Source organism: Crassostrea angulata, chromosome 6, assembly GCF_025612915.1.
Source record: "Crassostrea angulata isolate pt1a10 chromosome 6, ASM2561291v2, whole genome shotgun sequence".
Taxonomy (NCBI): domain Eukaryota; kingdom Metazoa; phylum Mollusca; class Bivalvia; order Ostreida; family Ostreidae; genus Magallana; species Magallana angulata.
The window spans coordinates 36,802,293-36,823,734 of NC_069116.1; the positions used below are offsets into that span (position 1 = coordinate 36,802,293).

A 21,442-nucleotide genomic window follows, 5' to 3' on the forward strand; every position below is an offset into this window, starting at 1 on the left:
ATATTCAAAACTTCATCTACGCATCTAAACCTTGAACAAACAACGCAAATCCTTAGAAATTAAGTAATTTGTTTAATTAAAATAAAAGTTCTTACAAAACAGGCACGAAGTATTTTTTTTAAAGGGGACTTACCCCAACACTTTAACAGAATAAAAAGAAATAAATGATAAATCTAATTTAAAAAATTTCAAATCAATAAATTTAACATAAATTTTACCAAATCTCTATTTTCTAATGTAAATAGGGCATTTGCAGGGGAGTATTTGCCTTGTTATCTTAAAATTTGATCAACACCAGCATTTTACAGGTATCTTTCAATTTTCATTTTATTTTCTGTATAAAAATATAAGACAAAGGTCGTATAAAAAATGGCAGAGCCCCTTCCCCGTATGCTACGTGCTAAAGGATACACGTATATAAAAGATGGTTTAGAACATTATTTGAAATAATTGCGTTTATATATATCTACATGCTTTTTATGAGCATATTATACTATCCTATAAGAGAGAATTGTCATGTTTTGCTCTGAAAAAAAACCCATATAGATTTACAAACCACTGTCCAAACTTGTGACAAACGTATGAAGCAAAAATGATGATAAAATGGTAGGAAAACAAGATGATATCCATATACAAAAACAAACAAACATTTATTTTATCAAGCTGTCATCTATGAATATTTAACACAAAAGTAGTTACATTATTTACAATTCAGGTGTTATCAACTGCCATTAGAAGTTTCACTTTTTTCCCTTTACTTTCGCCTAACGAAAAAAAAAAACCCTTTTCTTCGTCCTGAAACAATCTTAAGACAAAGCAATCATGTTTCGGCCGTTGTGACGAATATCTAGACTTTTTTCAATCACATTTTAATCACCTGGTTCATCTACTTTGAACACTTACATCACCATATTCGACATTTCTTGACTGGATTCATATAAGAATCTGCAGAACAATTAAAAACTTCTGCGAATTCGGGCATGTTTTGAAGAGTTCCAATGACCCTAAAATAAAAAGGTTTGCAACCAAAATGATTTTGAAAAAATAAGTGAAATGAGTTAAACAAATGTATGATGAGGTACCTGAATTTTCCCGGACTGTGTAATGTCGTCCTGATTCTGTTGATAATGGCTTCCGGTCTCATGGTACCACACCATACCTATGTCAATTAACATCACAAATTTATGAGCCAGTCTAAAAAGAGGATTTGCAAAATCGATTCCAAACGTAGAACTCGCTGGAGGAAGCAATTTTCAATTTCAAACTTACGAATTAGTGTTATTTTGAGAGTTATTTGCCTCTTTTGTTTGAATTTTGTTGTTTGAAAATTGTTGCGCAATTACCACACTTTCCTACATGTTTTTACTTTCATGAAATCGCTTCCAACCTGTATTTTGTAAAACGTTGTCTAGAGCAAGAAAACCTGGTATAACTTTCGTCGATTTATACCACCTTACTTCACAAGTCTAGTATGTTTAAAGTAGTTAAATGTTGTCTTACCTGAGCAAAGTTTAAGAAAAAGAGCTGCTTGTTGCTGAGCTGAGACATCCCCGGGAGTCTGTCGGGTTCTCGTGCCTGGTTATTCTCCCATTTCTCATAAGCCTATCAAAAATATCTCACCATTGTCCGTAAAGGATAACACAAAAGAAATTTACTAGCATTTTTGAATCGTAATAAAATTTCTATGCTACTGTTCTTGAAATCATTTACTCTATAAGCTTCCTTTAATCCTCCGTTGTCTGCAATGTTCTCCCCCTGTGTTTGAACTCCATTCAACTGTTAACAAACATTATAGAAAAACGACTTATATAAAAGTTTGAAGTCGATATCAAATTTCCAAAAATTGACGTTGTCTAATTAAAATGACAATATTAATTCGTAACCCCATACATTTATCGCAACTTCCGGCATCGTATAATTGCCATATTGCTCTATAATGCACATGGCTTGATCCTTGAATTTGGCTATCACTTCGTCATCCCACCACTGTTTAAGGTTGCCAAATTTGTCAAATTGCCTTCCTATAAAAATGGTTAAACAAGAGAAATAACTGATTTTACGAAGATTACAAAAACAAAATTGGAACTATCATGCACAATTTCCATTTAAAAACGAGTATACGTTTAGGTGAGAACGTATTTGTTCTATAATAAAATGTATATAATCCCATAATATGTATCAAACAACTGCAAATACAAATGTACTGTATAGCAGTAATGTGATTTTAATCGGTTACATCACGAATTGTTAAATTAACTGTTCAAGATACTTAATATTTATTTCTGTTGTTACTTTTTTGCTATATTACAAAAAATGAGTAGTGAAATTGTAAAAGGCATTTTTTTTTTATTTTGAGAACCTATCATGTTATGATGTTATGTTATGAAAGAAAAATCTTATAACAAAAGATTAGGTGACTCTGTACCTCTGTCGTCAAATCCATGAGTTATTTCATGTCCAATCACCATACCGATTCCTCCATAATTCAATGATCTGAGAAATAAATATGACGGTCTTGTACCTGACTCTTAAAAGCTTAGATCGAGCGAATTTTATTTCACTTGTCTGACTTAAGTCGTTTTAACTTATTCTATCTACTGGTCAAAAACTTTAACATGTATACCTTGGATAGCCTTTGCTGTAAAACGGTGGCTGTAAAATTCCTGCTGGAAACACTAGAAAAAAAAATTAATGGGTTAAAGAATCTAGAATTTACAGGCACAGTTTGCAATAAGCTTGAAAAATTGACAAACGTACTTATTTGATTTTTGGTTGAGCTGTAAAATGCGTTGACTACTACCGGCGTTGTTGACCATCTGTTGAATAGACAAGTAAATACAACAGTGTTTTAGTAGCTCTCTCTACTTATCTTTGATTCTTATATATAAAAAAAAACGTTCTGTTTTTAAAAATATCGATAAGTTAGCAAGATTTATTTAGAATCGCAAACATTTTAATTGAAATGGATAAAGTTATAGTTATATATATATATATATACTCTGTCTTATCAACTGCTTCGCGAAGCTTTTTGGAATTGCTCCAGGCAATCGATCGGATATTATCCAAGACGTTTTCAAAATATGTGTCAGATGAAAAATTTACCTGAAATATAAATTGAAAAAATAAATTCCGATTCAATACGAACTTCTCTTAGATTGGAAGCCATTCTGTACTCATAATTATATTTAAAGTATTTAGATTTTTGTTTCACAACATACTGCGTCATAAGTTTTATCCAGTGCTGTATTATTAAGGATAAAAGGCGCATATCCTATTTTCTCTGCCATAGCATCAGCCTTTGATAAAGAAAAAACAAAATTTATTGTAATGATTAAGCAAAATAAATTGCGCAAAAATAAAAAGAACGGCAACAGCAATTTGTTTTTAAAAATAAGTGTTTGAAAATATGATGTTAAATGAAAGGTTGCGGTGTAACCTCTAAAAACTGTTTTATTGCATTACATGAAAAATACATAAAATATGCTCAGACATATGAACTATGGAGAGTCAGCACAAAGAATAAGCATTTTCTCACGTAGATGTCATATGTACGTGGGAAAATTATAAACAGGTCATAGACACGGAAAGAAAAATTTCTTTATGTAAAACTCTTCGACATAGATACAAAGACATATAATTAACTATATAACTATGAATGTCTCCCTGAGAGTGGGTAACAAATGAAATGAAATATTAGAACTGCGCAGCTACAGACTTAAATTCTATATTCAAAATCTGAAAATATGAAGGAGGTCATTGGTGTCCACTGTACAACTATTTGTTTAGGAAAAGGTCTAAACTTGCTTATTTAAGTTGCAACTTTGTCTCAATAGATGGCACCATATTCTCAAATTGGTTTTAAAAAACCATCAATTTGCATGAGATGTTTTTTGTCTATGTGTATGGGAGTACATTGACGTTACATTTTCATTTGAAATTTTTTATATTTTTTCAATTCAAGACAATGTTTTGGGCCCCTATCCTACTTCTAAAAAGAATATATTTAATTTAATTAATACTTAAAGAACTTTAAAAAACCCTACCCATTTGAATTGTTATAGAGATATCTGTGACATTCAACACAGATTGTTTTGAATTGACATTTATATTTTTTAATGAAAATATAACGTCAATGTACCTCCATAGACATAGGAGTTCTAAGTATAGACAAGATTTTTCTTGTTCTAAAAACAAAAAATAAAAACAAAGGTAGTCTATTTTGAGACAAAGTTACTACATAATGTGCAAAATTAAACCTTTTTCTCAATGAATGGTAGTAGAAAAGACATCAATAAACCCCTTTCTTATTTTTCTAGGTTTTAAACCTTCAAAATAAGTCTGTGAATGTAGCTGCACAGTTCTACAGCTGTTCTAAGTGATTAACAAGAGGCCCAAGGGCCACATCGCTCACCTGAGCAACAATTGCCTTAATTCTGATCAAATTAGCATTACAGTTTTAAAATATCTTGACAACTAAGTAGAGTAGATCTTGCCAATTTTTATCCTGTTTATTTTGTACCTGTAAGAAGATTTTTCTCTATTCCTATATACCCCCCCCCCCCCCTCCATTTTGTGGCCCCACTTTTCTCTAGGGTATCATGGTTTCATCAAACTTATATCTGCATAACCTGTGCTTTCACACTAAGTACTGAGTTTTGGACCGAAAAACTTTCCCAGAATATTTTTAAAGATTTTCTCTATGTATTCCTATGTAAAAATTCAAACTGCCATCACGGACCCGCCCTACCACTAGGGACTGTAATTTTAAATTTACAATACCCGAGGATGCCTCTACACAAGTTAAAGCTTTTCTGGTCAAATGGTCTTTAAAAAGAAGATTTTTAAAGATTTTCTCTATATATTCCTATGTAAAAATTCATTCCCCACTGTGGCCTCACCATACCACTGGACTATTATTTTAAAAAACTTCAATCTATACAATTTTGAAATGCTTCCACTCAGATTTGGGATTTCCTGGCATAATACCGGTAGTTTTGAGAAGAAGATTTTTTAGAGATTTTCTCTATGTATAAAAATATATCCCCCATTGTGGCCCCGCCCTACCCCCAGGGACCATGATTTGAACAAACTTGAATCTACATTATCTGAGGATGGTTACCCGCCAATTTGAGCTTTCTTGATCAAATAGTTTTTGAGAAGAAGATTTTTAAAGATTTTCTCTATATATTCCTATGTAAAACTTGATCCCCCAATAGTGGCCCCACCCTACCCCCTGGGACCATGATTTGTACAAACTTGAATCTACAATACCTGAGAATGCTTCCATTCAAATTTGAGCTTTCCTGGCCTAATAGTTTTTGAGAAGAAGATTTTCTCTATGTATTTTATGTTAAACTTGATCCCCTTCTTGTGGCCCCTCCCTACCCCCGGGGACCATGATTTGAACACTTGAATGTACACTACCTGAAGATGATTTCATTATAATTTGAGCTTTTCTGGCCCAATAGTTTTTGAGAAGAAGATTTTTTAAGATTTTCTCTATATATTCCTATGTAAAAATTCATCCCCCCTATTGTGGCCCCACCCTACCCCCGGGGACCATGATTTGAACAAACTTGAATCTACAATACCTGAGAATGCTTCCATTCAAATTTGAGCTTTCCTGGCCTAATAGTTTTTGAGAAGAAGATGTTCTCTATATATTCCTATGTAAAACTTGATCCCCCCATTTTGGCCCCACCCTACCCCCGAGGACAATGATTTGAACGAGCTTGAATCTACACTACCTGAAGATAATTCCATTATAATTTGAGCTTTTCTGGCCCAATAGTTTTTGAGAAGAAGATTTTTTAAGATTTTCTCTATATATTCCTATGTAAAAATTCATCCCCTTCTTGTGGCCCCTCCCTACCCCTGGGGACCATGATTTGAACAAACTTGAATCTACAATATCTGAGGATGCTTCCACTCAAATTTGAGCTTTCATGGCCTAATAGTTTTTGAAAAGAAGATTTTTAAAGATGTTCTCTATATATTCCTATGTAAAACTTGATCCCCCAATTGTGGCCCCACCCTACCCCCTGAGACCATGATTTGAACAAACTTGAATCTACACTACCTGAAGATGATTTCATTATAATTTGAGCTTTTCTGGCCCAATAGTTTTTGAGAAGAAGATTTTTACAGATTTTCTCTATATATTTTATGTAAAACTTGATCCCCTTCTTGTGGCCCCTCCCTACCCCCGGGGACCATGATTTGAACAAACTTAAATCTACACTACCTGAGGATGCCTCCACACAAGGTTTAGCTTTTCAGGTCGAATAGTTTTTGAGAAGAAGATTTTTGAAAAATACCAACAATTTTTCAATAATTCTCAATTATCTCCCCTTTAAAGAGGGCGTGGCCCTTCATTTGAACAAACTTAAATCCCCTTGACCTAGTGGTGCTTTGTGCTAAATTTGGTTGAAATCTGCCCAGTGGTTCTTGAGAAGAAGATGAAAATGTGAAAAGTTAACGACAACGACTACGACTACGACAACGACAACGACAGACAACGGACAAATTGTGATCAGAAAAGCTCACTTGAGCCTTTGGCTCAGGTGAGCTAAAAAGGCATTGTTCTGTTCTTCTATGCATAATTTGCATACAAAACAACATGTATAAAACTGTCATGTTGTAAATTTTGTATTTACACCCACCCAGTAAATTCAAAACTTTTAAACCTACTTGGATACAATTTTCACTGTTCATTTTTATATCAAGTTGTGTATTTTAAACATTTTATTAGTATAAGTATCATATATCAATATTATAATCATTTTCTAGCAAGAAGTATACCTTTTATTTTATAGAATTTGAGCTAGGTATAAAATGATGTTTATTTATTTTCTTTAGTACATTTTCACATGTAAGATATATCTCTTGCATAATAAATGTGGTTAAATTAAATAAGTAATCTATAAAAAAAACTAAATTTACAGTTGTCATGTTGTAAATTTTGTATTTACACCCACCCAGTAAATTCAAAATTTACAACATGACAAGACCCCAAATTTATAGCTTTTTCGTCATTAGACAAAATTTTGGCCAGTTTTGGGCAAAAACAAGCCAGTTCAAGGAATGTTCACATTTTTATTGTCAATTGTACAAGATGTACACAATCCCGTTAATGGTATAAATATCTACCATGCTTTAGGGTGCCGTATAATTTGATTGTTGAGATATATGACTGAAAAATATTCTCGGACTTTATTTACCCTCATACTCGTACGTAACGGAAAAAGTTCTTTTATTATTTTTGTTTTGTTTACTTCTACAATGTACTTATGTTTTGGGAGCATTTTTGAGATTATAAAACAGCTTTATTAAAGAATGAGATTTAAAACAAGTTCGAAACGCATGGCGGCTTAAAAAACTTTCATATCATGTAATTGACGGTCGGCAACAAAGATATACATTTGATGAGTTATATGAAATATCAATTTAAAAGTCTATACCTTTTCTATGGCCACTGTCCTCGTTTTCTGATCTAACCACGTAACCTCCTCCAGTAAGTCGTAGAATGCCGCTCTGATGTCATGGATCATATTGAGAGCCTATAAACAGTCACACAGCGTTTATACGATCATCTTAAAACCGGTATTGACAAAGTCGGAAGACCTCGATTTAAATCAAAATCGAGCATAAGATCAAATAAGATAGAAATTAGTATTTGCTATTATAACTTATTTATATGACAAAAATACCTCTTCCTCTACCATTAAACAATAAAATGACACGCAGATTATGAACATATGTCTATAATAGCACACAGTACCCCACATAACACTGATTTGTGTTATGCAAAATATAATAGATGTGTAATAACATATGTAAAACAAGAGGCCCATGGGCCACATCGCTCACACAGCCAGACGTTCTTGTATCTCTTTTATCTCTTTTAAAGTTAATTAATATGAAACTCTTCAAAAATATTGTGAAAGTATTATCCTTGGCCTCAACGTATCAGAAATAGCAAAATTTGAAAATGGACTATTCATAAATAATTATAAAAAGTGAGAGAAGGTCACTGTAACTTGATATGAGAATATTATGATTTGAGGATGCTTACGTAGTGATGGTTTTTTTTTCAGGAAAGATTAATTTATTTCAATGTCGAACGTTGAACCCCTCTTCGGCTAAACCTTCATTTTTTAGTTTTTACAAGTTAGACTCTACATTATTTGAAGATGCTTACATAGTAATATCACAAATTGTAGCATTGTGGTTCTTGAGAAGATTTTACAAACAATTTCCCTACAAATATCTATGTTTAAATTTTAACTCTTCTTTGGGCCTCAATTTTGGTCAAGGGGTCATAGTTTTAACAATTTAGAATCTGCACTGTCTAAGGATGCTTGCACAGATATATAAAAGATTGTAGCACTGTAGTTCCTGAGAAGATTTTTTGAAACATTTTCTCAATATATAATAATTCAATGTTAAACTTCTTTGTGTTTCTGTTTTAATCAGGCGGTAACTATTTTAACGATTTAGAATCTTCAATATTAATACAAGCTTTGATTTAAATATTGGCATTTCTGGTGCAGCAGTGGTTTTTCAGACGAAAATATTTTAAAGACACTCACCCTATTTTCACTGTTTCGTGATTATCCCCACCCCTTTTTTAACAATTAAGAATACCTTGACCATAAAGATGCTTGTTACCAAGGCTTCTCAAAGGCCCATGGGTTCTAAAGTCAAAAATGTAAAAGGTTTACAGACAGGCGGACGGACAAATGATGACCAAAAAAGCTCACTTTTCCTTCGGTTTAGGTTAGCTGATAAAAAAAACCCCTACCACTTCCTTTGCCCCCGCATCAAAATGATCCTTGACAAAGAGTCTCCCGACAGCGTTACCCATGTTATCGTTCACATAGCTTATACAGTCCCTCCACCGCGACCTCTCCGTGTCTGACCCATAAATTTTCTAGACGAAACAATTAACAGAACTTTGTTATTACAATTCTGTTGCGACATATCATGAGTCGCGTTCATTTGCATTAGATCACTCAAGTGTGCATGATTCCTTACTTTATAGTACTCATTTCGAATATTCCTGTACTTCAGAGGTAAGTTGGTAACTCGGTTCATCATTATGCGCCAAATCATGTAATTCGCCAATAGCCTGGTTGCAAATAAAGTACTAAATCATTCTATTCAGGAAAAAAAAATAATACACATGTATATACTTTCTCAAAGTCAAGTAACAAGTTCCATTTTGAATTACCTGTTATTTGCATTCTTGACAATTTTTACCATGTTGCCGAGGTACTCAGGGGCATATACTACTATTTCTTCTGTTTCTTCAATAGTTATGTTCACTTTTTGAAATATAAGTCTGAGGTATCCCAACCAATCAAACTACAAATATACAGCAAGGAAAGAAATGACACAAAAATCAGAAGAACAGCCGCAAACAAGTTGAGAACGAGATTATATTGAACTCTGGCGTAGGAATACGTACGACTACAAAAATATTTAAATTGTGTGTACCATTTACCATCTGACTATTTTCAAGGTATTTACTATTTATCAATAAGTTTCCCTGAAAAACAATGCTTTACCATTCATTACATCGAATTCATCAATTATTTTCAAGAACTAAGTCTTGTCAACAGCAATGATTTGTGCCAGGCCCAAACACTGTTTCACTTTCGGTTTGTCTGAGTAACTGCATAGGAGAGTTGATTAAAATCAACTCCCAAAAATGCTTATTATATTAAGTATATGATAAAGTGAACTGGAAATTAACAAGATTGAAGGCATAATGAAGTCGCAATCAGAGCGATCGGCCACATTGCCAACACCTTCTCTATCACTGGAATTCAACGCTGTTTAAAATGTAGTTGTTCGTTTTATAGTTTCTTTAGTAGATTGTAGTGCTAGATTTTGTTTTCTTTGTTTACGTTAACATTTACACGTGCCTTATAAAATATTTTATTTCATTGCTATATATTTTATTTCATTTTGGTGGCATTCAACCAGCATACTACAATAGGAATCACCCCTTACCCGGAATTCCGGAATTAATTCCGGAATGATGACTTTGTGTATCAATTTCTGTTTTCATACATTAAAAAAGTACTACAGCCTTGAAAATTATTTAACATTAAAGCTGTAACAGAATAACACTGAGAATATATCTTTTATTATATAAATCACTTCAACCATATACATGACAGAAACTATGAACGTTACAGTTCTAATTTATGTACTTTAAATTCGAAAATTTTATTTCACACAATTGGTCAGTATGTCTGACTACTAAGAACTAAGTAAAACAAGTTGGTTTTGGGGTCTCAAATTAAAATGATGTCTTCTTTAATATATATATCAACCTACCCCTGGGATTTTCCCCTGAAGTTCCTTCACTGTCATCCTATTGTATATTTCTTCCCCATCTCGACGCTGATCTTGAGGTGTAGTTATCTATTAAAGAAACAATTTTCTTTACATTGATTTTTTTCAACCTCAACATCTATATGAAAATTTGTTAGGTCAAATTTATTTATTGAAGATACTAATTATTCAACAAAGTTTTCATTTCTATTAATTGACATTATGTAATTATCTCATGCAATGCACTGTTTCTACAGTCATTTCAATATTTAAGGGAAAAAAATCTGTTGCATAGTTACATTTGCTAACTCAATCTCTAATTCGACCATTTCTCTCATGTCTCTCCTTGCTTGGGGTTCACTTGCCCCGAACATCATGGCAACATCGACAGCAAATTTCTCGTAAATTTGAACATCCTCATCCCCAATGCCGCGTAAGTAATAATCACGTGACGGCATCCCAAGTTCTGGTTGGTCTAACTGAAATAAATATTCTTTTAGATAAAGTATCAAAATAATCCGGGAGCACTCTCAGATAAATTATCGTTCACGAATCGGCGTTCAATATGCATTACGGTTGTTGTTTCTTTTGATAAGGTGTCAGACACCTCATTTATGAATTCATTGAGTTTCGAGATACAATATCGACCGAGAATTCAAAGTAAAACGTCTCTAACCTGTATGATATTCACATTTGAGTTCTTATCGTCTGCGCTCACCCACTGATCAACAAAGATTTTGTTATTATAAAGTTTCAGCTTCACTAACAGGTCGATAAAATTGAATTTCGTTTCATCCCAGAGTTTGTTCTTTGGGTAGGTGACCGGCCATCCACCCAATTCCTCCAGAAATATTTTGACCGGCTCGAGTCCTCTCTCGTCTATCATTGCTAAAAATGAGAATGATACAACTGTTTACGCAATGCGTTGTTTTAATTTCAGCAACAGACAAATGGCATTACTGGATTTCTTTTCGACTGCATTGTAAAATATATTTAAATTTACTTCAATAAAGAATTTTTTTAATGTTAAACATGCTTTTTTGTCTGCCTACAGCATTCTGGTAGATAAAACTAAAACCAAGCGTTTAATTACATAAAAAGCAAAATTTTTGCTGAAAAGAATTGATAGCTTTACAGTATTTATAGTATTACGAGTCTATACAGGATGGAACTTATTTAATTTTGCATTAGTCAAACTGAAACCTATAAATAGTTATTTCTACAAAAATATAAATAAGTGTGAAGTGATGAAAATATATTCTAAAATGAAAATAACGAACTTTCAAGGTTAAATTGAACAATTTCAAAATTCGACAAACTTCGGTTATAAAAAGTGAACAAAGATAATAAAATCCACATGCTGATATATGCATAGATACATCCTAATCTTATTGATATCAAAAGTCGCAAAATTCGTATAATTTTGGAAACAGGATTCTATTCAAGAAGAATGTTTTGTTACTGCTAAGTCAAACGATCACCAAGCTGTTGCATTGATTAATGATCACGAAGATAGAAAAAGGCAACTGTGTCGGGTTTAAGTGCCCAGGTGTTGATATCATTGTACGGTTTCTTCAGAGATGTTTATCCAAATGTGAGAGTTCTAACATTTTTTTTAAATTAGCAGAGATTAAAGGTAAAAGAATAAAACGATGTGTATCTTATCATTAGAAATATACACTTGTACAGCAAAAATAAGCAATTTTCAAAAATATGTACAAATGACAAATAATGATTCATGTGTTTAGAAGACTCGTGCAAAGAATACTTACACTCGTTGACACATGATCTATACAGATGTTTGGCCTTTTGGGTTGCTTTTGGCTCATCGTTTGATATTGGTTGCTCAAGCAAATCTAAGAATAAAAAAAAGCATGTATAAATTCACAATGTTTTGATTTTTACTTGAAGCGTGACGTGCATGTAAGATTACAGAGGTTTACTGAAAAGAAATAATTCTCTCTATTAAAACAAGGAAACTCTTGAAATAAAGCTTTATGTATAATTATTCTTTCATTAATATATTCAAATATAACATCCAAAATGCATGGTATTAAATCTGTGTATTGGTTGAAATAGCATCAAGGCTATCAAAACGATTCCATTCCAAGGGCATTATATTTTAGAAGCTTTTCATCCAAATATTCGTGAAAAAAAAAAATACATTTAGCTTGATGGCAGGAGCAAAGTCCTGTCGAAGAGGCTTCAAATGCATATCAAATAAGACGCAACTGACCAGAAAACACATTGCACTTAAAAAATTGAGACATGTATCATTGAGAATAACTTTAAACCATTGAGATAAAGAGCCGAAAATATGGTGTTCTTGCTCGACCCAAGGAGATAAAGTAAGTGCAGTAATCAGTAGCACGCTTTCTAACTAATCGGCTCAATTAACTTTCTCAGATTAGAAGAAAGCCAAACCAGCAATAGCAATATAGTGTATAGCATAGACTAGATTGCAAGGTTCTTCTTTGACAATCCTCCATTTTTGCATAATCTATAACAATAATATTTAAACAACATGATTCTGCACGTTGGATCTTTATCAAAATAAACTCGTTAGACTTCAAGTTTCTACAAAGTCGTTAAATGAATACATACATATTTTAATTTTTGAAATTTTAAAATTATAATTACTCAAACCCATGTCAAAAAAAGTATGCAAAGTATCACAAAAAATAGCTATTAAACCAAGAAACACGAGTCTTGGATTTTTTTGGACCAACCGTTGAAAAAAAAAATTAATTTGTTTATTTTTCGACATATTTTCCAATCGTGATATTTAACATGATTCACATTTATACTCGTTTGTATGCAAACCACATATAAGACAATACCTTTTAAAATGACTTGTAAGTCATCACGAAGTTTGGCGAACGTGTTGTAGCCTGATCTATCCTCTGGAATGACGTTTATTTTATTCCAAGACCCACATGCATACTCAAAGAAGTCGTCACATGGGTTAATATCCTGTCTCATTCCGCGTAGAAGACGAGCAGCTGTAAAATTTGATTGTGAAAATAATTTGTATAGTTTCCTTTTTTAAAAATTATTTCTATAACTGGAAAAGAAGCCGTTCTCGTTTAAACGTTTGAACCTTTAAAAAAGCAAAAATGTTAATTTTTCTATGAACATTTTAAAGGGTCAAGAGGTCATATTTTTGATCTCACAATGATCAACATGCGAGCTGAAAGTTGAATTATTATAAACATAAAACACGGTTATGAACAGTTTGCCAATATCAAACGAAAATAAAATTTGATCACGTGACCAGCCAAATTTAATTCACATCCGGGGTAGCTTTTTAAATTGCTGTCAGTTTCTTAGATAAATATAAAATACATATTGATTGTTGCGTGTGGTATAATTATCGATTTATATAAGTTATCATAAAAAAGCAAGTCCTTGAAAACAACAAATATTTCTTGTTAGTTTTCTTTATTGGGAAATAATACCATCCAACCCAAGCGTGGACTATGAACTTATATTTACATTTACCGAGTAATTTTACCTCTATTTCTAAAAAAGAACCTAATATTCTGATTCATAGCTTTTTTAAAAACTGACAGGGCTGAAATCTACACAATTCAGTTCTAAGCGGTTCATCGATTGGTTGAAACCTTCAGCAAAAATCACGGAGTGCATGAAATAATAATGAATTTATATAAGACGAATTAATGGATATTTCTTTTATCTAACGAACTGATGTACATTAACAATAATTTAGTTCATTTAACTTACTTAATTAAAATTCACTATAATTTGTTAAAAGAAAGATGATCATATAAACAATAAAATGCTTTCTTTGATAATTTATAAGGGTTCTAAAGGTAGCAATCATTGCAAAAAAAAAAATTCATTATCCATAAACGTGGGTCATGTATTTTTTTGTACTACGTCGCTATCTTCATGTCCAGCATGAACCACCAAAGAAAGCATTTTATTAAATAAACAGTATATACAAACAGCCAGCCAGCAGTTAATTACAGGCTGTTTACATCTTCATATACTCACAAGCTTTCACGCATTCTTCTGTCAAACAAATTCCAGCCTCAGTTTGAGTCTGTATTAAATGATTCGATTGGCTATTTTCTGCAAAGAAAAGTTACGTGTCAAATTCACTTCATGCAACAGACACCAATTTACCTCATATTAAGTGGACAATTTGGAACTTTTACCTCTCGTAGTTTCTATGACAATTAAAATAGTTGTAACAGCAATGCATACAAGGCATATAAGAACAAGGACTATCTCAAGCGGGGTTCTCTTCCTATTCCACCACGGCCGGTTAAAATCATCCTGTGATCTATCAAAGGAGAAAAAGGAGCAAAACAAAAAAGTTCAAACGCAAAAGTGTCAATAATCAAAAATCGACCTAGTGCAAAGAAAGTGAAAGACAAATATTTACATTGACTAAGTATTGCTTCTTTAATATTTACATTTTCAACTGTCTTTGTCTATGATAACATTACGAATCAATTTTGAAGCCTATTGCCCAATAATTTCATAAAAGATGAGTGACACTAAATGGGCGTGTCTTATAGCATAATCGAAAAACGGTATTGGCTGCGCCGCGTAGTGATACATGTACATAGCATGTGCTATATGAAAAAAAAAAAAACAAGTGGTTTTAAAATGTTGTTTTAAAGTGTAGAAAATGGAACTAATATAATAATATAAGTAATAAGGAATCATTGATTGAATATTACGATGTGAATTTCGGTCGTAGCGTTGTCAAATTTATCATAAAGCTCTTCGGGCTTTATTGGATTTGACCACGCTCCGACCGAAATTATCACCTCATAATACTCAAAGAATGATTCCTTATTCTTTAGATAAGTTGTAATAATCGCCGAATCAGAATCTAAATAGTTTAAATCAAATTGTTCGCGTACGCAATTCTTGAACTTTTTAATCCGCCTTGAAGCGCATTTACTTTGGGAATAAATTTCTTTACAGAAGTACAAAAACGTGTATCTTGTATGGACCAAGAGGTCTTATTCATATTTGATTATTACACGAGCCCTAGCATCATTAAAAACATAAAAACTCAGTTATGATAATAATTTTGATCAGTTTGACACTCAAACGTAAAAAGTAATAACAACAATTCAAAAAAAGTTCACCGTGATGTGAACTTGTCTGGTTCGTGATCAAGATTTGATCACGCGACGAATCAGTATCATAGCCCGGTGTAAGACACAAACGGTCTATTGAATTATGAAACATACTTTACACAGATACTCCCCTTATCGTTTATAACAGATTTCTCCATCCGTATATTGCTTTGATTTAGATTACAACTAAGAATTAACTGCCAATAAAACACGCTTGTGTTATTTCTGGTGAAAATTATCATTCTATAAACAAAAGGGCGTGTGGGTAGCCCATCAACTAATTCAATACACAGTCAGAAAATCAGGATACGATATGATAATGGGCATCCTGAGGATATTATTAACATAAAGCTCTTCCATTATCATTACTCCCACGTCTTCGCGTGAAAACGTATATTCACTTTTCTTAAGGATGAATATATCCGAGTTCGCAAATAACTTGTTCATATTTTCAACTACAAGATAGGTATAAAAATACTTATACCAATTACATGTATAAGATCCATTCAGATCCATTGATTGTGTTAAATAATTCTCCATCAACCCCCCCCCCTCTCTCTCTTTCTCTCTCTCTCTCTCTCCCTCTCTCTCTCTCTCTGATTACTATACCAAAAAAATCATGTTTACAAAAAGTGCCAGAAATAAAGATATCGAACATAAAGTTACCCTATAATACTACCACTAAATATTAATTATTAAGACATGACATTTATTACGCCATCAACAATCGGAGAAGTATTACATATCAGCTTTCAGCTGGTATCGTAAATATATATGATAACAGCACTATTTTCATTGAGCTAGGAGTAAATGTCTGTGAGTGAGTTATTATGTGATAACTGTATCAACAAAGGCATCTTGAGAGGAAGTCATAATTTGTATACAGATCTGACAGGGAACAAGATTCCCGCTCAATGTGATGAAAACAACACATTTTCTCTCTTGGCAGGTCTACACATCTCACACTTTAAAATAGACTCCATACCAATTTTATTTCTGACAGCATACAAGATGTACGAGGAGTTTATCTTTCATTTTTTTTTGTAGATTTGTAAATTCCTATCGCATTTTAATTGTAATTCGTTTGCCTTACTTAGAAAAGAAAATATTGAGAGTTTTTTAAAAAGTTGTTTTTGTTTGAGTTTTTTTTTATTTGTTACACCGGTAAAGCTCTTTCATAAACTACCTTTATTATTCAAAATACTTCGTAATGTCGAATAAAAATCAATGGTTTGTTTATTCATGATACTAGTAAATTAAATTAACAAATATATATAGTTTACTAAATTACATGTATGAGGTGATTGCGATACTATTTACACTTTTTAAGCCAACATAATTTAGATATTTAAGAAGTTAATCATCGAAAAGGTGTAATATTGGTCCCCATTGTGCATTGAAAGATCTACTTCTTAGTCAGCGTCACAGTTGAGTCTGTGCCCGTTTGGGTCATCTTTTAACCGGTCCAAAGTCAAAATCCAAGGCTCTTATTTCGATCTAAAAAATTGTACTTAATTACGTTGTTTCGATTTTTATACTGTTTAAGATCTTGAATTTAATAAGGTCAATCTGATTTTCCTTTCTTTCATTTGGGTCATCATTTTAATTACAACAGGTCAGTGACAGACTGACCGGGTTATTGTTACGATCTTAACGAAATTTTTCAGTAAATGACTCATTAACACTCATTTGATATATCGGTTTCTACTGGAATTTCACTCACGTAAATAACCTGAATACCTTAATAATTTGAAACGCATCTAACTAATCTCATCTGGTGAGATGCTTGAAAAAAAATATCTGAAAAGTTGCATTCGTTATCTAGAACTGCGCTTCCTCCGTCGTATGAATACCTAATATTGAAAATTCAAGAAATTGTAAAGGAAAATAGATTTTAATTTTGAAGCTTATTGGTTATATAAATCTTATATCAGCTAAAGATGTAAAGCAACGACGCAACTCCGTAATTATTGTTTCAATCAATATGTTTTGTCCTTGGCCTACCTTTTGAAGTCTACCTGGCTAGGGTCGTCTGTTATATAATATTTGGAATTTCCATTGGCTTCCATTGTAGTCACTTTGTACTGATTCTTTTAAAAAAAGTATATTTTTTAAAAATAAGTTAACATCTTTAACTTTAACACAATTTGAATGATGTACATTAATGCATTCTCTTTAACTTGATATTATAAGCATGATGAATAATCAAATCAAAACAGTTCATTCACATAAGGTTATAATTAAAACGAAGTCAAAGTATACTCGTGACACAGAGAATTTTGGATTAAAGTCTTTGTTTTGTCCAATTTCATTTTCCCAAACTTTTGAACAAATATATTATGTATTTTAATGTGTACTTACAAAAAAAACCTGCTGTAGTCGTTTTTGGGTCGCTTAAACAATTGATACATCACATCCCCGAACTCACTCTCGCACAAATATTCATTGAAACAGTTTGTACGGTCCCAGCATAAACAATAAAGTCGGCCAAAGAGAACATCTTACTGAAACATCGGTTTGTTTTTTCACCTGAAAAACGTGATAAAGTTACGATAAATGTTCTGGATTGATAAAAAAGAAGTCATTCTTTCAATTTCAGGCGATTAGCAGAATGTGACGTGTGTGAGTTTTTTCAACTCAATGTTTAGTTTAAGACAAAATGCAGATAACTCGGTTTCTAGATGGCAACGCCTAATCAAAACATATATAAGATGTGTATTAGACATGGACCGTCCGAAAGTTCCAGTTTCTTAAAAAAGACAAATGTGCGCCAATTCATCGAACACAAATTAATACAGTTTTCCTGCTAGATGACGTTAAGTATATGAAATTTGAAAAGAATCGTTTTACTTCTATGTGGCCATGATGTAAGATCGTCAGTTTTTGAGAATTGCTCCACAGAATCCACACTTAAAATGAAAACAATTATTTACATTCGTTGTTAAAGTCGTCGCTTAAATAACATAAAATCTCATTTATTTCAGGCAGATAGCAATAACTTAGACTGTGGTTTATCCACACAATTAATTTTACTAAATTGGAGTTTCCCCGACAGACAAGACAAGAATCAATAGAGAATGGTGTAGCATTCTCCAAGGACATATGAGGTTATTCAGCTTACGACAGAGCTATGCAAGGATCATCTCAACTCCGATATCTAAATCTTTATGTGGTGATTACGTTGATCTAATAAGGAGGTTCTAGAGCCCGTGAAAATTACCAATTTTCGCGTATTGGTGTCAGTATCAGACCGTTTCTGTCTGAATCACAGGATAAAGACAAATTGGCCAAGGTTGAAGGAATTGGTTCGCTGGTTAATATTGACGATGTCTTAAATAGTTCCAGAAAATGGTTTCAGGAAACCCATCCAGGAAATCTACCAAATAATGCTTGTCAAAGGAAACTGTGGGAATATCAATAAAATAGAGGCGACAGAAACTAAGTGAATCAAAGAGTATTCCGGTTTTGAATTAATTTTCATTAAGAGATTTGTTGTTTTCAAATAACTTCTAAAGTATCCAATTCAGAGTAGCTGAAAGATCATGAAGCCCTTGCTTGTTTTTCGTATGAAAATGTCTTTCTGAAATTTAATTTTTAGATATATAACTATTCATTTTTTAAATTTAGATTTATGTAGTATTGTTATCTTTAGGGAAATAGTGCCCGCGCCCTACCCCTACTACAATGTACGCACGATTGCACAGACGCATTATATCTAACCTTATAAGAAGTCAACGAACGCAAAGATACAATACAACTTACATCTCTCGTGTTCCTTTCAATACAGATTCGTAAAGATGTTTCCCAATTGAGATTAATTATATTTCTAAGGGGTTATTCCCATCACAATTTATTCACGTTTGTTTTCTCTCAATAATATAAATTATGTTGCTTTTAATTTTTCGCAACATTTGTTTGCAGACTTGATTTATTAATGTTCGTGCACCATTTTTCTATGAAACATCCAGAATGAAAAAAATGTGACTGTTTTGTTAAAATAAAATTTTTAAATGTTCAATAATTACAATATTCAATAACATAAACGATGTTAGATACCAGTATTCTTTAAACAACAATCCGATGTTTGCATGCTTGTAGCACTATAAAAAATAAAACCTATTTTTATGAAAAAAAAGTCTTTTAAAGGTTTTGAAGTATTTCAAACATCTTAATAGATTTCTAGATTACGAAAACAGTTTGACACAGATTTTCAAGATTTCCTCTTACTTTTAAAGCATAAGTTTCCTTGATTTCTTCTTTTGACAACCCCTTTTAGAGAAACCTTTTGGTCAAAGATGTGCAGAGGAGAGTATGAATCGATTCACGTTATAACTAAACCAAATGTATACATTTCGAATTTCCGTTCAAGTTAAAAAAGTGTTTGTTTTTTTTTACAGGAACAATAAAAAACAAAAACAAAAAATAAATTCTTTAAAAAGCTGAGACATCTTACCTCTGATCTTGCGAACATAAATCCTCTGACTGTGTCGACATTTTTGATGCGCATGTAGCATTTATCACAACTGACGTTTCACCTCTACAAGAGGAGGCAAATTTGTTTTGTTATCGTATCCATTCGATTATCTGTAAGGAAAACGGGTTTGAATTTGACTGTAGCAATTTTCTTATCAAGAATTTTAGGCTCCTTCTTACATAACAAATAACTTTTTACCCTACTGCCCCCCCTCATATCCCTAAAATAGAGAAGAAAAAAAATAATGAAAGATTTGCATCATTCTTTTTCAGCACGTCTTTTTTTAAGCAGTGATATCTATATGCATCTTTGAAAGTTTTTTTTTTTTATATTTCAAATTTTGAAACTTAATTTCATATTAATCAGTTCTTCTCATTAGTCCTTCTTAAATTTATAATCTAGACGTAAAAAACGTAAGTCGAAGAACCTTTCTGCAGAAACTAGGCCTAATCTTCAACACACAACCTCAGAGCCGAACAATCATTCTTTTCATTTCCCAGGTTTACGGCACCTTCCCGGCGCAGATGGTTATTGTATAATAATCATTTCCAATTGATTTACCAAAAGATTGGTGTCGTGTTCCAAAACATCCGCGATGGTTTTGGATTTGTGAGTCGCCTGGATTCCAAATGATGTCAAAGTCATTTCCTTCGCCAACTGTCTGTGGTAAAGGATTAAATACACATTGCTCAACAATTCAGTATTACTATACGCACATGAAATGATTTTCATGAAGGTACAGGTATTTACCTGCGCTGATCTTTCTATTCTGTTTCTTTTTAGATGGATGATAAAGATTGCAGGCTTTCTCTTGTGTAAAGTTTACCATTTGCCACCACTCTGTAATATAAATCAAAAGTTCAAAGTCTCAACGTTATTGATCCCGGTTTATGATTTATGTGAGAAATAAGTTAAGGTATCCATTTCACTATGTATTTTTGCTTCTATTTCATGTGAAAATTAATTGTAATTCATTCTGAGACTCGACCAAAAGCAGAATTTCCTGGTAAAATGCACATCTACATATTATGTCCTAAATGCTTACATAGTTTTAAGAAATTCCGTGCAACGGTTTAAGAGGAGTTGTGATGACAAATTGTTCATTAATGTATTCAATATATGGTAAAAATGCTAAGTTCAAAAGGGCCAAAATTCCCCCAAAAATAAAGGAATCAGTATTTCCTGGAATATGCACATATGCATACATAAGGAATAAGGAATCATTCTTTGAGTATTATGAGGTGATAATTTCGGTCGGGGTGTGATCAAATCCAATAAAGCCCGAAGGGCTTTATGATAGATTTGATCACACCCCGACCGAAATTGTCATCTCATAATATTCAAAGAATGATTCCTTATTACTTATATTTACATAATTTTAAGCAATCGTACGATTATATGTTTAAATACTAATAAGCAAACCCCGCTGGCGCCTCGATTTGGCGTCATTTGTATTATGGGTTATATAGCACAAAATCGATACGTAGTGTTATCACAGGCAAAG

The 21,442-nt window shown here is 32.5% G+C and overlaps 1 protein-coding gene across 3 annotated transcripts; it reads right to left on the reverse strand.

Annotated features, from left to right (window-relative positions):
* Window positions 1-57: 57 nt before the first annotated feature.
* On the reverse strand, window positions 58-20,485 carry LOC128188380 (neprilysin-like). 3 transcript variants are annotated; one of them, XM_052859391.1, is made up of 25 exons: window positions 20,366-20,485; window positions 19,918-20,048; window positions 17,826-17,993; window positions 17,469-17,554; window positions 14,526-14,653; window positions 14,362-14,439; window positions 13,185-13,346; window positions 12,117-12,200; window positions 11,021-11,232; window positions 10,644-10,823; window positions 10,348-10,434; window positions 9,233-9,366; window positions 9,037-9,130; window positions 8,804-8,932; window positions 7,461-7,559; window positions 3,219-3,296; window positions 2,999-3,102; window positions 2,758-2,816; window positions 2,624-2,675; window positions 2,426-2,493; window positions 1,891-2,021; window positions 1,711-1,776; window positions 1,501-1,602; window positions 1,083-1,159; window positions 58-1,004 (listed from the first exon to the last, which is right to left on the reverse strand). In XM_052859391.1, exons 4-25 carry the CDS (start codon window positions 17,531-17,533, stop codon window positions 905-907), a joined length of 2,289 nt encoding a protein of 762 aa, XP_052715351.1. In that variant the 5' UTR covers window positions 17,534-17,554; window positions 17,826-17,993; window positions 19,918-20,048; window positions 20,366-20,485; the 3' UTR covers window positions 58-904. The 3 variants fall into 3 exon arrangements, with proteins under 3 accessions (XP_052715351.1, XP_052715350.1, XP_052715352.1); XM_052859390.1 differs by lacking the exon at window positions 20,366-20,485 and having other exon boundaries at window positions 19,918-20,131; XM_052859392.1 differs by lacking the exons at window positions 19,918-20,048; window positions 20,366-20,485 and adding an exon at window positions 19,692-19,827.
* Window positions 20,486-21,442: the final 957 nt, after the last annotated feature.